Genomic DNA, 17232 nt, shown 5'->3' with positions numbered 1-17232 from the left:
ACAATTAGTGTTTTCTATAACAGAACATCATAGCAGGTAATATTTATTTTTCCTGGAAAACATAAAATCTCTATTTAAAAAAAAAAAAAAAGACAGCCACCAGATCCTAGCAGAAGCTTGAAATTCCAGTAGGGTATTAGCAAGCAGAGGATATTCCCACAAGAAAGGTGCAGACATCTGATTAGAGGAGATACAGAAAATTAGCTGGAAGGAAGGTGAATCCCGTGGTATCTTATCTACTCATCCAGTCAGGCTGGATAGAAACCTCAGCTTGGGTGAGCACTTCTGAGTGACTAAGTACCCGCCATGGTGATAGGGAGGTTTCTTCTGGGCTGAGAGCACCACTGAGGCTTTGTTACTGATAAGTCAGGGATGTGCAGTCAGTGTTATTCTTTTTGATGGCTTCTCATGATAATAAATATTTATGAATGAAAATACTAGTGTTTTTGAAATGCATATTTGCAGTTCATAAAGTTGCCTAGGACAATGCAAAAGATCTTACGGGAAATCTGGAGGCTACTGTATTGTCGTACATGCAGTTATTACTTACACTGTATATTAGAATGAGTTACACTGTTTTTTATGTGGGGTAAAGTATCAGTTTGGGATAGAATTGGGTGTTGATGCCTTCACATCTAAAATGGAAAGGAACATGTGAGAAAAAAATTTTCACATGTGTTGATGTTGGATTATATATGTTATGCAAACAACTGAAACATATTTCCAGAAGGCAAACTGTATTCTTTTAAGTGTAATATGGGATTAAATATAGCATAGCAGTCTGAAACGTGTTCAGTTGAATAGAATTTAAAATTTCACTGTTTTTATGGAAATTAGTATCTCATACCTGAGACTGGGTGAGGTTGAAATATCAACTTCCACATCCAGAACTTCCTTTTGTACTTTAAACTAAATTGTAAATTTCTCAAAGCTGTGACGAAAAGATGAACACAATAAAAGACCAGGCTTCTATCTGGAGCTGAGCTCAGGGGGTCCCTGATTTCTTTTGTGCTCTCAGTGACAAACACAATTGTATTTGTGTTCAGAATCACTTGTTGCAAACAAACAAAACCCCCCATACCCACCAGGTTTTTTTCTGTCTATGGTGCATTAAGATTAATCTCATTTTTGTGAGAGGATGTTTTCCATTTCTTACCTTGCAGCTTTAAAATTTTATATTCTGTAGATTTTTGTTGCTACATCACAAACTGTTACTTTCACCCTTTTGGGAGGAGCCAATATGGAAGGTTTGACAAAGTTCACTGTACATTAAAATTGATTTTGTAAAAATCCTTTATTCAGCTTTTAACTTCTGTTTAAACAATAGACTTGGTCGGAACTGAATGGCGTGGACTTTATTTACAAATCTGCAGCTCGGAACAGTTTTTACATTTGCAAGAAAAAAAATCATAATTAAATCAAATGTTGTCTTTGATTTTGAACAGACTGAAGACTTAATTCAACCAATATAACTTTTTAACTTCAGAAACTGCTTATTTCTTGCTTTCATAGCACAGTTAAAAGAAAACTTTGTGATATAGCAGCTGTTTTGTGGCTGTAATCATTTCCCCTTTAACTTACAAATTCTCTTCAAGCTTGTGAAATTATAATGCATGTAGATCAATACTCTGGAGTTCTTTGGGCTGGATTGATTTCTTTCTCATGAGATTTACATTCCACTTGTTATCAAAAAACACTTTGTCCCTATGAAAATGGTGCCATTGAATGGCATTTCCATATGAAGTGAAGGGGATATCAAATGCTCGGATTAATTTGGGCTCTAAGATGGCCTGTACGCTTTCAATTAATCTGCAACGCATTTGTTATGCAGAAGCATGGGAAAATGCTGATCTTTTAAGAATGACATGACCACTGTGTTGCTTTTGGCCTGATTACTGAAGCTACCTGTTGAGTACAATAATTACAGTATGTTTTCTTTGCAGAACTCGTTTCTGCTACTTAAAACCTAATAAGGAAAAGCTGACCCTTGCAGACAATATAGAGCTTTTATATTATCTTTCCATTCTGATGAAAATGCTGTTTTGTGAAAGATACTGGCAGTTAAGCTTGTAGGATAAAAGTAATGAAAAGAGAAAATAAAAAAAGCCTTTATTATTAGAGCTGCAGAGTCAGTTGAGACTTTTACTTTAGCTTTTGACTTGGAGAGATACGCTGTATTTATGAAAAAGTTAAGGGTTCTTATTTAACAATTACTCCAGGTCGTGTGTTTTTTTTAATACATTATCAGTTACTAATATGAAGACTTGTAGTTATTGTTCCTTCAAATAAAAACAGTAGGTTACGGAGCAGGTTGGTGAAAGCCATTTAATAGATACATCTTAAAGTTCTTTTATCAGTTAGTTCATTTCTTCATATATACAATCTGTTGTATTGATACAGGCAACATGGCTTATTGCTAGCTTAAGAAAAAAAGCTTTCTGTGCATGTGTTGAATTTTCTAGGCAAGGGCATTTGAAATAAATGCTTAAATTAATAAACAAGAATGTGATCTTTAATCGCTGAATCTATAGCATAAGGTGTGGTTTTACATAAAAAAATTCAGGAAAATCTAAAGTGTCTTGAGCATGCTACATTTTACATTATGTTCTTAGGATATTTGAAGTTTGGAGAATGCTATTCTGACTTATCTCCTGATGTTTGCTTCACACAAATTTAGTGGGTACAAAAAGCCCATGAAAGGGTCTACAGCCTTGCACAAAAATAGTTTCTGTATTGGAGAATGTTAATTTGAGAACAGTATCTGTTGGGTGTTGGTAATCTAAGTTTCAAAAATATCAGGTAGACTTCACTGTTCTTAAAAATCTGAATTAATGTAAATTGATTAGGATTTCTGAAGCCAGCATGTCCACCTCTTATTCTTCCTGTGATATAACAGTGATCACTGCTGAAACTGTAAATAGCAGAATCTGATGGATTTTTTACTTTTAAGGTAGTAAAACTCATCTGAACCATTACGATACTGATTTGGGCATAACCTGTAATATTTCCATCATCTGAGATCATCTTGCATCTGAGAACTTGAGTGTTGTTAGCTCTGTGATCGCCAAATCCCTTTTACCAAAAGTATCACAGTTGTTTCCCAGTGAGACATCATTCTTGTGTCTGCTTTATGGCATTTGCTAAACTAATGCTCATTATGGCATCTGTTTCAGCTTCTCTGTTGATCTGTAGTGGAAAAAAGTAGTTTCAAGAAGGGGAGACTCCGTGGCAAAGAAGGCAGTATAATTCAGTTGGTTTAGTCAAATGTTTAATTTTAGCAATAGAAAAGTCATCAGTGTCTGAGGAAATTATTCTACAAAAGAGAGTGTGCCTAGTCAAGTGATCAGTCTGTTTACAGTTGGAATTAAAAAACTGATTTAAGCAGTACAGGATTTCAAAGGCTGTCAGAAATTTTCTGTCTGTGGGCTTGTAGACAGAAGCTGTCATGCTTGTTCACTTTCCTCGGAAAAAATTATTTTCCTTGGAACTTCTTTGCTACAGATCTGTCTTGACACTTCTTACTCTGCTAACAGGTAAGCTGTCTCTTCCATTCGTATTTGTCTTCTCCACCCCCTCTGCCCTGGAAACTAATATGTTGAAAGCTTTCATTCCATGAGCAGTTTTATCAAGTGTAAATCCAAGCTGGCACTGAGTGGAATCGTTCCACCTTCTCCTGCAAGCATGTAGCCTGCATTGTTTCAACTATTTTTACAGTTTTACAGGTTTTAAAGATCAGGGGTGGATCTCATTGAAAATAGGCCACCTTTTTATTTGCGGGTCCGGTTTACCCATGCAGTTGCGTGAGTAGTTGTCAGCACAAGGGAAGGGGCAAGAATCCACACCTTTGTTATGGGAGGAGGGTGGTCCTAGCTGTTTCAGCAGCAGCAGGATAGGTTCACAGCCATTAAACTGATTGTGGAACCATGACATAGAAAGACTGCTGTTCGTGTTGCTTTAAAGATACATTTAAGTAATGATCAAGGGAACTTGATTTTTCTGATTTGTACGTTGCTAAATAGTATGGCTGAATTTTGAATGTCAAACTAATACTGTTACAATTTTTACAATAGAATAATTCTTTGTCACTATTTAAAAGTGATAGGTAAAGGTTGCTTATAGTTGTAACAAAAAATAAAATGCATGTTTATATAGGCTCAAACCAAATTGGTATCCATCCCATAGAGAAAGCTTCAGGGAGAGTATCTTAAGAATCTAGCATTTAAAATGGAAGTGTTTTAGATGTCAGCTTGTGAGTATTGGTGTAGTGGTATTTACATAACAAAGTCAATGTTACTTTGAATGATTTTACTATTGCATAACTTAGTTTTCTCTAAAAAGAGCCTGCAACTTTGAATTCTGTTAGTTCTTCGGCAAAATTAGTTTTGTAACAGTCCTGGGATAATGTAGGCTATAAACAAGAATATTTTAAGTGGGACTGTGTTGATGTAAGCTATCAGCCTTCCTTCCCTGCATATTTGTGTGCACCGTGACTCTGTAATTGTGTCAAAACAGAATAGGAAAGGACTTGAAGAGGTCATCCAGTTGATTCCTTGTCTGTACAGGATGAACTACACCTATTGCTTATGTCTTATCTAACCAGATCTTAGAGACCTGCAGTAGTAGCAATTCCAGCCTCCTTAAGTGTTTCTTTCCACCCTACTTGTTAGAAGCATTTACTCAATGTCTCTGTCTGTCCCCCCTTATTTATTTGCCACAGTTGAAGTTGATCATTACGTAATCATTGTGGACCTAGAGAATAATTGTTGTTTTCCTCTTTGCAGCTGTTTCTTACATACTTGAAACCATATTAGGTCCACACTGGGTGTTCTCTGAGCAACTCTGTTTCTTTCAGTGTATCTAGTAGACAATCCTGCCCTACGTTCTAGACCTGTAATTGTTTTGTTGCTCTTGCATGTGATCTTTGTTTTCTCAGTAGGCCTATTGAAATTTGGTATTCAAAATGGTATTGTAAGCCAGCTGAGATCTTGCTAGCACTGGGTGGAGGAAAAAGAATACATTCATGACTTGCTAGCAGTATGGCTGTCCATGCTGACCAGATACATGGGGGTTTTTTTTGCACATGTATATCGTTCTCATGCAGTAACAGTCCTTCTCTTCTGAGCTGCCATCTACTAACTCTGTGCCAATTCAGTATTTGCATAGTTAATTATTTTTGTGTAAACATACTATGTTGCGCTTTTGCTTGTTGAACTGCATTCTGTCTCTTCCAGGTAGTTTTTCCAATCTGTCAAGACAGCTTTGAAATCTGATCTCCTCTTTGCATGTATTCCTGTCTCTTCTAACTTTTTGTATTCATTAGTCACCCATTAAGTTCTAGATAAAGCTGTGCAGAACTTCACTGAAGTTATTTTGGTCTTACAACAAGCTACTCTGCAATTATGATTTTTCCAAATGCGTCTGTTCCAATAATATGTTCCTTACTTCCATTATGAGAAATATCTTCCGAGCTGTTTTCTTAGAGACATAGAATCATAGAACGATTTGGTTGGAAGAGACCTTTAAAGATAGTCTAGTCCAACCTTCCCATCCATGGGCAGGGACATCTTTCACTACATCAGGGTTCTCAAAGCCCCAGCAGTCAAGACAGGACATGTATTCTCAAGCATCTGGCTCTTCTCAGAGGGAAATTAGTTCCATTGTAGAAATAGCTCTTGATACATCAGCGTTGGTTATGGCTTTCTGTTTTCTTTCAGGTGGGTACCAATATATACAAAATAGGTTGACTGTGCAGAATTCATCCAGGAAACAATGCTGAGGTGGCTGGATCATAATTTCCCCCTCCTGTTATCAGCAAAATCCTTTCACCTGGTTTGAATACAATTTGTAAGAGCTTCCTAATGGTTACTTTTTTTGTCTGCATCAAAAATATTGTCAGTATATTAAAAACCCTCACTGGAAAATGTATAACTTCATCTTCAACTTCACCTGCTGATGTAGCTGAAATCCACTGTGACCAGCTAGGTCTGTGCTTTGGCTGTGGTAGGTGCTCACTGGAATGCCTGTCTCCTCAGTCTTCCTGATTGTCTCCTGATGCCTAAACCAGACTCCCAACATGATTAAGGCGCTTCCCCCCAGTATTAAAAAATGCAGATAAATTCACCTTTAACATACGGGACTGTAAAACAAGTATTTACAGTGTATGGCAAACCTGGTTTTCTTTGCACACTACCAGTTCTTTCCAAACCACCTGTACTCATCTGCATTAATAATCTGCCCCTGTCCTAGCAAGTCTTAGGCTGATTATATTATGTGAGTTGTCACATCCATGTTTGTTTCTTGTTTTACTGTTGTTAGTACATAGTCTGCTGAGGCTCAGTGGGATCATTCTTTTTGTCAGCCTTTTGTTCCTACTACGTTGTGATCTCATCCCATCATTCCTGTATCCTTGTCCAAACTGCAGTTGTTTGAAGGTGGCTGGGAGCTCTGTTTATCCTGTCCATAGTTTAAACCCTCTTCAGTAGATTTGTAAGTTGGTTAGGCAAGGATGCTCTTCCTTTCTCCTGTGAACTGAAGTGCGTTTACATAGTTGGTTTTTTTGGTTGAAAACATTTGACAGTGTGGCATTAGGTATGCTTCCCTGTTATGTCTGTTATAGGCAGTCTTACGGAGGAAACTATGATTTACAAATTATGTGGTAATTGTACACAAAGCTGTTGACATTTTCTAACTAACAAAAGTATTATTTCCTCTTTAATCACTAGCATAATTTGAGTATCAGTAATACAAGATAAAGAGTTTAGCCAAAGGACTGTAAGGTATGATGGATAAGGTAATTATTTAACAGTGGGAGAATGTAGTCACTGCTAATGCAGGCTTTTGTATTAACTAGAAATTTTTGAACCTGTGTCAGGGCAAGTTGTAGTGAAACTTGTCATTGTTTTATTAGGATTTCCTGTAAAGAATGTGCAAGTGTTTATATATGTATATGTCTGAATGAGTTGAGTACTGTGTAATTGCCCTAAATAGTACAAGTCAACATTAAGCTTGCTTATTTAGATGTGGCAAAAAATTTTAAGCCTATTTTTCTTAGGTATTTGCCTTTAGGATTCCAGGTTTGGAAATAGTAATCACATATAGTAAATTTTTAGTTTTAAAGTAAACAATTGTTTTTCTTTTCAGTTGTTCTGATTGGCTCATAAACATCTGCCGAAGAAAGAAAGAATTGAAGGCTCGCACAGTATGGCTTGGGTGTCCTGAAAAGTGTGAAGAAAAATACCCCAAAAATGCCATAAAAAATCAAAAATACAATGTCTTCACATTTATACCTGGGGTAAGGCTACTAACCATTTTTTGCTGTTGGGCTGACTATATGTTTGATAGTGTTTTTTGTTGATTCTGCAGAAGCTTACTTTACTTGCCCAGATTCTTTTTCTTTTTACATTTATCTCGATATTTTCAATTGAAATTGATAGTTGAGTGTAAGACTGCTTATTTTTTTCAAAATTGCTTTGGTTTTAAAGAGGTATTCAATAAAGAAGTGCAGTATGTATGACTGCCAACTTTTGAAGCTTCAGTAGTTAAGACCTAAAAATGCATGCTGCTGTGATATTATACATTTTACTAATATGCTTTTACTCATACTTTTACTAATACCATCCAAGAGTGTTGTGTCCTGTTGCAAAACCTGAATGTCTTCTACATTTGAATATAGACATGTTTTTGTCTTAAATTTTTTATTTAAGTGATCATGCTGGATTATAAGAATATTGATTCTATTCTTCTGGCCTCCTTGGTCCAATGACTGGCAGGTGCTTTCTAATACATTTCTTTATTAAAACAAAAAAAATTCATGCCTTTGTAATTCAGACTGATTTCCTGTCAAAGAAATAAAATGTCACTTATCACAGGGGGATAAAATATTCTCATCTCTATTGAACAAAGTAAATGTTTTCTTCCAAAGTTTAAATTATTAAAGACACTGAAATTGGCTAAGCCACATATGCTTTCCTAAAGGTCACAAAATTTGTTAAGCATATCGTAAGCCATTGATTATTGTGACTAGAAATCTGCAGTGTAGATTACAAATCCTAAACTAGATTCATGTTTCCTGTAGGGATCAGCCATAGCTTGCAATTACCTGTTGAGAGAGAGAATGTTCTTTTTTCATCTTCTGAAAATCTTGGGCTTTACAGTGTAGGCAGAATCAGATTTTTATTTTGGTGGTAGTATTTGGAAACTCAGCAGTAACTTCAAAATGAAGTGAGATCCTTAATGTAAAGCCCAATAGTTGGTGAAAGTAAAATGTTTCTAAATTTTAATTTTAGACCTAAATTAACACTTTTCATTTGATTAGAAATACCGTGTAGCTCTCTGGCTTTTTATGCCATTCCACTAGAAGTCATTTGTAGGGAACATAGTTGTATTGGTTCCAAACCCATAAATGTAACGAAGTCATATTGACTTCAGTCATTTATGCTGGTTGAAATTTTCATCATGTGAAGTTTTGTCTCCTGTTTAGAGTTGTATCTTTTTTTAACATTGCAGCTGGCAATGTGTAATATTCAATGATTTCATATCAAAAGACAAGCTTAAAATAGTGTTTAGACTGATAGAATTTTACTTACTGGCTAAAAGAGCTGAAACATTTCCAAAATATCACCTAATTTCCTAACCTTTATATAAAATACTTACTGCTTCTACCTTTAAACTGGATTGTTCAACTTCTGTTTACTGTTTTGTATAATCTTGGTACAGCTGCTTAGGAATTTTGTATGCTTCTCCATAAAGAATATCTTCTGTGATGGGCAGGTTTTTAAGATACCTCTCCCTGAACTTCAGAGCAATAATCTGGGTTTTTTCCATCAATTTTATGTAACTGGAGACTTTTCAATTTGCTTAGCTAGACTGAAGTGTTCAGCTTTGTCAGTGGTCTGCCAGGATTCAAAAGACTTGTAGGAAGGTGCTTTTTTACCACCCACCTTCTCCTGCAAGATGGGTCCTCTTGCAGATCTGCACCTCCCAAAGTAATCTGTGGACTTTTCTTTGACCTGGTTTATCAAGTCTGTAAACAGTTAAAGATACTGCTAGAAATGAGTATGTGAACTTCATCAGTATTAACGTAAGGTACAGGTTCAAGCTGGATTAGTTTCATTTTGGAAGAATGCTACAACTTTCCCTGCAACTTCACATTTGACTTCTTTTGGCTTTACAGTTTTGCTGGTAAATAGTGGAATAGAATTCCATGTTTTCGAAAAATCTTCTGATTTCCTGCTGTTTAGGTTGCTTTTAACTGAACAGTGATGTAGCACACTTGCGATTTTGAGGTATTGCTACTTTGTGCCTACCAGAAAGACACTTTGAAACGAACTGCTCTGAATATTTTTAACTAGGGCATAGGTTTTTACATAATTGAGTAATAATGTTGGACTGATAAAAGCATTAAATATCTGTCCAATAAATTTGATTTTCATGCATAAGTCATTGTAATATTAATTGAATTTTAAGATTAAAAGGTGGACACACTCTTTAAATGTGGCTTTTTGATGTATTTTGAATATTCTAGCTTTGAAACAACTGATTTTCTCAGGTCTCAGTGTTCCAAGCTTCAGTAGCCACTTCTGATCATCCTGCTGGAGGTGCCATGTTTTCCTGGCCTACTAAAGAGATATGTGAAGTCTTTGAAGATTCAAAGTTCTATAAAATGAATTAGGTTCTTAGCACTGTAATTATAACTAAAGCAATGTTGAGAACATGCGTTTGTGCGCATGTGAGAACATGCAAAGTGGTGCTTTTAATTACCAAAGGAATCTCTGCATCTGTCATTCATCTGGAACATGGGACAATACATTCTGTGATAAGGTTACTGTGTCTTCACTTAAAACTTGGACGATTATCTTGGAGATTAGACCAAACCTTTGATTTATTAATAAATATATACTGTGTGCCCATATTTATTGCAACATAATCTTCTGAGAAATTTAATGCTGAGCATTTCTTCTAAATTACCTCAAAAGCCCATGTTATTCTGTTAGAAATTTTTTGTAGTTTAAACTTTTTGAAAACTTAAACTGCTTGGTTTTGTAAAAAGCTTGTCTTGCTATGGAAGCTGAAGAATACTGCCTTATTCTGAGATTTCCACGTGATAGCCATTTGGAAAGAGAGCAGTGTTGCTTACCCTTACTCACTGGATCTTTTCTGTAGTGTACATTTTATCTTCCTAAACGACTTATTCTTGAACATTGAGTAGCTTCACTATTTTTAAGAACAGTGGGAAATGGTAATTTTGAAGGAGTGCATCTGACCTGATGGTAGCCTTTGTTCCTTTGAGAACTGAAGGAGTTCAGAAGGAAGGCAGATGAGTTGTACAGCTTCCACCCCTGCAAGGGGGGAAACCATTGACTGTGTGGAGGAGAGAGTGTGCTGAGGGAATGTGGTGAACAAAAGTAAGGGGGAGTTCATGTACACTGTTTCCTGTATGTGCTGCAGACAGGGCTGAAGTTTTAGGGTATTCTCACAGTGACGCGGAACAGTATGGTAAGGCCTACTCAGTTTTGTTTCTCTGTGGAAGTTCAAATGACAAGACTAGGATAATATTTTTGTCAATGGTTTCTGTTCATTTGATGCCAATGCTTTTTTAATCATTATTATTTAAGGCCAGGATATGAAAATTTTGAATGAAAATTAAATGAAAAAGGCAAAAAGACACTGTGAGACAGATAAAACAGAATTCAAGTATTGGTACTTAGGGAAAAAAGTAAGATTTACTTTCAATGCTGTATTTTTAGGAAGAAATGTTTTAGCAGTTAAATGAAAACTTAATGTAAGCAATGAAGGATCAGATACTCACCAACTTATTTTGCCTCTTTTACGGATACTATTAAAAATTTTTCCAAAAACTTTTTAACTCATAAACATAAAGGTAACTTGTGGATATAAAATTATTGCAAGATGCTTCTACAAACATCTGACTTCTGTTTACTGTTAAAATTTCAGAGTAATATTTGCACAGTGATCTTGATGTATATTTAATATTTGTAAAGTCTGTTGAGTTCATGTAGTCTAGTTTTCAAAATACTAAACATATAGCAGATTGGTTTTTCGGTGTGAAAAGAGGTATTAATATCAAAGGATTTTTCTCAACAAAAATATTAAAATAACTTACAATGCATAAAGTGGTTTGTAAGATACACAGCACAATATGCTATATAGTACTGTACTAGTACCATATACAGTAGTATGCCATATAATGGTTTTGTATCTACTATCAGGAAAAAGTTAATTTGATGTGCATTATGGGTACAAATTCTAAGGCATTTATCTATTTTGTGTTTTTCATTTTAGGTTTTATATGAACAGTTCAAGTTTTTCTTGAATCTGTATTTTCTCGTCGTGTCCTGCTCACAATTTGTACCAGCATTGAAAATAGGCTACCTGTACACGTACTGGGCTCCTCTGGTAAACAGAAAAATACTATTAACTAGAAGTTTTGCATTTTTAACTTCAGGTGGAAAGTTCATGTATACTTATATTTCATAAATTTGTGTCAGGTAAACTACAGTGATTGAAGTATGGAACAGAAGTGCTTATTTGAAATTACAGTATTTTGCAGCAGATACTCCAGAAGCTGTTGTCTGATAGATCTCCCTTCTGCCTGCCTAACACACTCCTGTTCCACAGTCTGGAGGTCATTTTAATTAACCAGCTAGTCTGAGTGAGTAGTGCTCCTTTCTGGCTGCTGGTCACTTGAGAGGTTTAGAAAAACAAACCAAAAAAACCTTCAGCTAGTAGAGAACCTTATATGGTAACATAGACAACTTGTGTGTTAGATTTCTTTCAGTTTATTTTTATTTGCTCACTATTTTGTTTTCAGGCTAGGTCAGAATTGAAATAATTTTTTTTGCATTCCTTCTGTATCGGTTTTGATGATGTCCCTTTTTTTTTTTTACAAAAACTGAGCTATAATATTTTAAGCCATGGTTAAAGCAGGAGGAAAATGTCTTTAAAATGAGTTATTAATTAAACATGCTTTTCTTAATGGATTGCCCTGCCAGTTGCACTGGCTTCCTTTCAATATGTCTTTTTATTATTGAGCCCTCTGCAGTATTTTCTTGGGAAACTGTTCAAACCAGTTGCTTCTGACTCGGGTTTCCTAAGGTTTGAAAATTGTACTCTCTTCAGAGGAGGCCCTTTTGGTAGTTTGCCAGCTATATTCCCATGGTTTGGAATTATTTTCTTGTTTGTAACCAGATCATTATCTTCTCTTTCACCTTCCTCCTGGCCCCTCCACCCCAGGTTTAAAAGCAAGGCAGGAAGAACAAATGTTTTATTTTCTAAATTTATAAAAAAATGGTATTTTTTAGTAGCATTTATTCAGTGGTATTTAAGAGGAACAGTGACATGCTGAATGCTTGAATAAAGGTCGCTCTTAAGAAGTCAATAGAGTAAATATTCTGGATTGATTTCAATGTTTTAATTGTTGCAACAAGTGTCCTTTTAAGTATTGATAAATGGAGAGACTGTCCTGGAGGTTCTTCACACCTCTATTTCCAGACAACTTTTGGCTTCTGCTGCAATAAAGAACACTTGCAAGACAGAAAGCTTGTTCAACAGTGGGATTTGAAATGGATATTTACAAAGGTCTTTGTCACTCACCCAGTAAGAAAAGACAGAAGTCAGCCTTGTCTGGAAGTTGGTCTCTTCACAGTGAAGTCTGTGTACAACTCTATATGTTAGTGGAGTTGGAAGGAAAAAAATCACTTAGCATCTCAGCCCATCTCATCCCTGCCTGAAGAAGGGAGAAACTACTGTATTTTGCAAACACTGGTAATCTGTTCTGTATAGGCGTGTTTGTCTTATTCAGGGGTATGTTGAATGATGTTTCCCAGTTTTTACATACAGCTAGAAAATACAGTAATATCTGTTACTGCTAGTGGTACCCTTTTTTGCTAAATTCACTTGTTTCTACTTGAATAGCTTTTCTACTGATGATTAACCTCCAGGTAAAAGAGATTAATTGGGTGTTGAGTAAGGCTCAGTATGTGTAATGAAAAAATAAAACATTTAAGTCAGACCCATTGGGCTGTCTGTGTTGCTTAACAGACGAGTTTGGTTTTCTTTGGGAAGTATGTAACTGCTGATGAATTTTCAGTAATAATCAGAGGAGTAGCTATGACTTGGCTTGTATTTCCTCTAAGATTTTAAAGGAAAAGAAAAATTGTTCAGCCTCATACTTAAGACCAACTGAAGTTGTCTATGTGCTAAAAGGTTTTTGGGGTTCGTTTTTTTTTGGGGGGGGGGAAGGGTTAGGTGTTTGGGGTTTTTCATTTGGGTTTTTTTTTGTTGTTTTTTGCTTCAACAGTTTTTACAACAAACAAATACACTTAGATCAAGCACTGGAGTTCTTCAAACAAGACTGTATTTTACTGGTTTGTCATTGGCACAGTAGGGAATGGACTTCTCATTTTGAGTCAAACATACAAAAGATGTAGAGTTTGTAAGCAGGATGCCAAAGATATTTAACTGCTTACAGTTAAAGATGACAGGGTTTTTTGTAAGATTGGCATCACAATTTCAGCTCTCCTTTGGAAGAGTATCAAGTTCCTTTGAGCAAATGAGGAAAAAGGGAAATGTCTTTCTAATAAAATTGTTCCTCATAGTCAAGGTCAGCTGTACTGAGCTGCCCAGCAAGATACAACGACTGCTAGGGGAAATTCTTGCAATGAACACCTTGCATTCTGTGCTTTGATTATTGTCTAGTTAATGAGATGCACAAATGGCAAATATACTTGAAGGTGCTTCAGGAGTGCCTTTTTTTTAATGCTGCTATACTGCCATAGCTCGTGAAAATGCTGCTGCCAGAAAAGGGGGAAACCCTAATGCTCATTCAGTTATGCCCTAGGAGTGAAAAAGAATGCATTTTGCAAAGGCACTTTTTTGTTCTACGTAGTTCTAATGTACTTGTTTGTTCAGGTTTACATTAGCTACAAGAAGTGTTTAAGGTCGCAACAGAGTAAGCCTTGGAATTTTGGGCTGGAACAGCAAAACAGCCCTTGCTATTGAAAAGGAGAATTTTAGTCAAGACTCCTTTAGGAAGACTCTACACCTTCATTCCTTTCTTATTGCTAGGAGGTTAGGAGAAGGTTGGTGAGCAGTTGGATTTCTGCAAGAAAAGTTTAATGGTATAAATTTGTCTTCTACAGAAGGAAGTATTGGTGGATGTCTGAAGCTAGATGAAAAATCTAGAATGTTATCTGTTGGAGGATTTGTGAATATTTGAGATTTTTTTAGCCATCTTATAGTAATGATAAGATCCCTTTACTGTTGAAAAATTTATTTCCCTTTCACAAATGGAGAAAGACCGAGCACTTGAATTTAAGAAGCCAGAAGACCGTATCTGAGAAGTTTGGAAAGGGAGAGAGGAACCTCTTATGTGCTTATCCCTGAACTGTTCTCTATTTTTTTAGCTTACCATCTTTTGTGGCCAGAGACCATCTTAGTTGCAAGTAGCATGCTCTGAGCTTCCAACAGAAGCTATAGTGGCACTATCCTGTGAAAGCAGCAGCCAAAGCATTTAGATACTTAGCTTTCCAGAACAAACCCCTTTTGTCAATATTTGTGATGTATTGATAAGTAAATATATTTAAGATGGCAACATTAATTAAACTAGGCATCCATCTACCTTCTTGTTTCTGTCTGTTAGGAAAAAGGCAGTGAAGTCAAAATTAGAATTTGAGACTTCTTAAATTTTTGATAAAGCCCTGAAATTTGTGGAAGATAGGGAAATATGCTTATCGAACTACAAAGACTGTCTTTAGTTCATCCAAAACATTTTAATTTTTAAAATTTCAAATTATATCTAAATTACATGTATTTGGAGATGTAGATACTCTAATTATATTTGTGCAATGTACAAGTATGATTTTCCTGTTTGACTAAGCCAAGATGATAATTTAACAGATTGAAAACACTAAAATCCAAATAAGAAAAATAGTAAATATTGTAAGCACATGTTCTTACTCTGTATAGTTTTCTTAGTTGTGTATTTCTAGTCTAGCACTTTGAGAATTCTGAACTGCATAATTATATCTTTAACAGGGATTTGTTTTGACGGTCACAGTGGTACGGGAAGCCGTTGATGAATTTCGACGTTACAAGAGAGACAAGGAAATGAATTCACAGTTATATAGCAAGCTGACAGTACGAGGTTAGCAAAACCATTTGTACAAATCCTAAAAATATTTCCTCTTTTTCTTATCTATACATTTACAGACTTTCAGTTCAAAGAAATAACTAATAATCTCAAGCTACACTGTTCAGAATGAAACTGATACTGAACTAAAAGTGCTTGATTTCCCTCAGATAAATAAGTCTGTTAAACTTGATCTGTTTAAGAAGTGGTGTAAATCATCTGGGGTTTTTTTGTAAAGGAAAGGTGTATGTATATAACTGTATATATTTAAGCATTCTGCTGTTTAATACTGTTACTTTAAAGTGCAGTTCTCCTCTGAAATTGAACAGTAACTCAGCAACACTGTCAGCGATGTATCAAGTGTATATAGGAAATAGGGGATAGGTAAGTAAGAAATATGATCTAATTAAAATTCACTAGAGCCTTTCAAACTTGGTGGATATATTTGTGCTTAAGTAAAGGAAGATGTATTGTGAGTCAGCTTCAGTACCAAAAATTATTTCAGTTTTTGCCTATGATTTGAAATCTATGTGATCACGCATAGGAACAGCCAGTTTTCTTTCCAGAAGTTAGTAAACGGAGAAATCAGAGTTATGACTTTTCTTGGACTCAAAACCTTTCACAGTTTTTAATGAAGATTTTTAAGGAAATGAAGCACTTCAGCTGCGAAGTGACGATTAAATTTGGTAGGATATTGTAAATTTTAAACATGGGCATAAGAGAGAAAACTACGCGCTCCTCTCCGCTCTTATGTTGTGTAGCACATTTTACTGTTTAGATTCAGAACAGAGTGCCACGTAGAAAGGTGTCACAAAATGATGAATAACCTATTATCAAGACAAACTGTAATGAATAACCTTACAAAACAGCATGACCTTGCTATTACCCTTGAAAGTTGTTTTGCTACAATATCCTGGGAATTCTCTGTTAAGGATTTTCTTTGGCATGAAAGTCCTAGAAAGTGGAAAGTTGTTAAGGAATGTGAGGTTACGTCTCAAGCAGGTAGAGTATATGTCATCCGTTGGGCTAAGTGTAAATTCTGTTCACTAATTCCCAACATACGCTTCACTGCACTTTTTAGTATGCCTTGGTGAATATCTTCTGAGAGTCAGTTGGAAGAGTAACCTCACCAGATCTAGGACTCTTAATTAGAAACTAAACTCTTGGAGTAGCTCTGGATAATATTCTCTCCAGAAAAAGTGGATTAAAAACTTGTAGCATTCTGTCTGAAATTTTACCCCATTTTTTAAAGTAATTGGAAGGTAAGTAAATGGGCAACAGTCTCATTAGTGGTGACATTAGCTAGCTGAGAGGAATTTATACTGCGTTCTCACAGTATAGAGACTTGTATTGTTTTCTGGAGTTTGTGTACAGAAGGGAGCAACTGTAGGGAGTATTTGCCTATCGTTCTTCCCTTCCTTGTCAGCCTAAAATAGCTTTATCAACACTTAGACGTACCACTGTGGAAATTTGCCAATGGAATAGCTGTCATTTAACACAAGTGGTTGCATTGCTGCCCTCGAGATCTTTACAGTCTTTAATACAATCTGTAAAGAAATGGACACTTAACGGCTTTTCTTTCAAAGTTGTAATTTCACCTGCTAGTTGGTTTATTCTTTTTCTTTTTTTGATCTGTTATGGTAGGCCACTGAACACTCACCTTTGAAACAGACAGTACAATCCTACCCTGTTTGGCAATAGTGTTAGTAATCTGAAATTCTTAGTTCTGCAAGCACATGTATTGTTCATGGTTACCAGTGTCATGTAAATGTCAAGAGTGACATTTGCTGTTTTAAGAGCTAAGTTTGGTGTCTTTTGTGCTGCTTCTTCACTTAACTTGTTTAGAGTTAATATCGGAGTTCCTGGTAAATTGCTGGGCATTTTAGCAGCATTTAAGTAGAAGTTTTGGAATCCTGATTTCCTCTTTCCCAGCTCATGAAATATTTCATGAGGTTATGTGTATTTGAGAAGCTTTTAATTTTGTAGTTTCTCCTAGAAATAAGGAAGTTGTCAAATTAAGATTGGATTTGGTCACCTTGACACAGCTGTTTTCTAGATATGGAACAGAGATTTTAAAGTAGTAT

At 35.7% G+C, this 17232-nt stretch overlaps 1 protein-coding gene across 3 annotated transcripts in view; it reads left to right on the top strand.

Moving 5' to 3' along the window:
* The window catches only part of ATP9B (ATPase phospholipid transporting 9B (putative)), a 176513-nt gene that overhangs the window by 18257 nt on the left and 141024 nt on the right, over window positions 1-17232 (top strand). For 2 of the 3 annotated variants that reach the window (XM_075083873.1, XM_075083875.1), the window contains exons 3-5: window positions 7141-7291; window positions 11302-11415; window positions 15055-15163. In XM_075083873.1, the coding sequence (XP_074939974.1) occupies window positions 7141-7291; window positions 11302-11415; window positions 15055-15163 (374 nt within the window). The remainder of the gene's footprint in view (window positions 1-7140; window positions 7292-11301; window positions 11416-15054; window positions 15164-17232) is intronic. The other variant, XM_075083874.1, reaches the window with a different exon arrangement.

Source organism: Phalacrocorax aristotelis, chromosome 2 (assembly GCF_949628215.1).
Source record: "Phalacrocorax aristotelis chromosome 2, bGulAri2.1, whole genome shotgun sequence".
Classification (NCBI taxonomy): Eukaryota; Metazoa; Chordata; class Aves; order Suliformes; family Phalacrocoracidae; genus Phalacrocorax; species Phalacrocorax aristotelis.
Note: the sequence above shows the minus strand (reverse complement) of the source record. Positions and strands in the feature narration are given on the sequence as shown.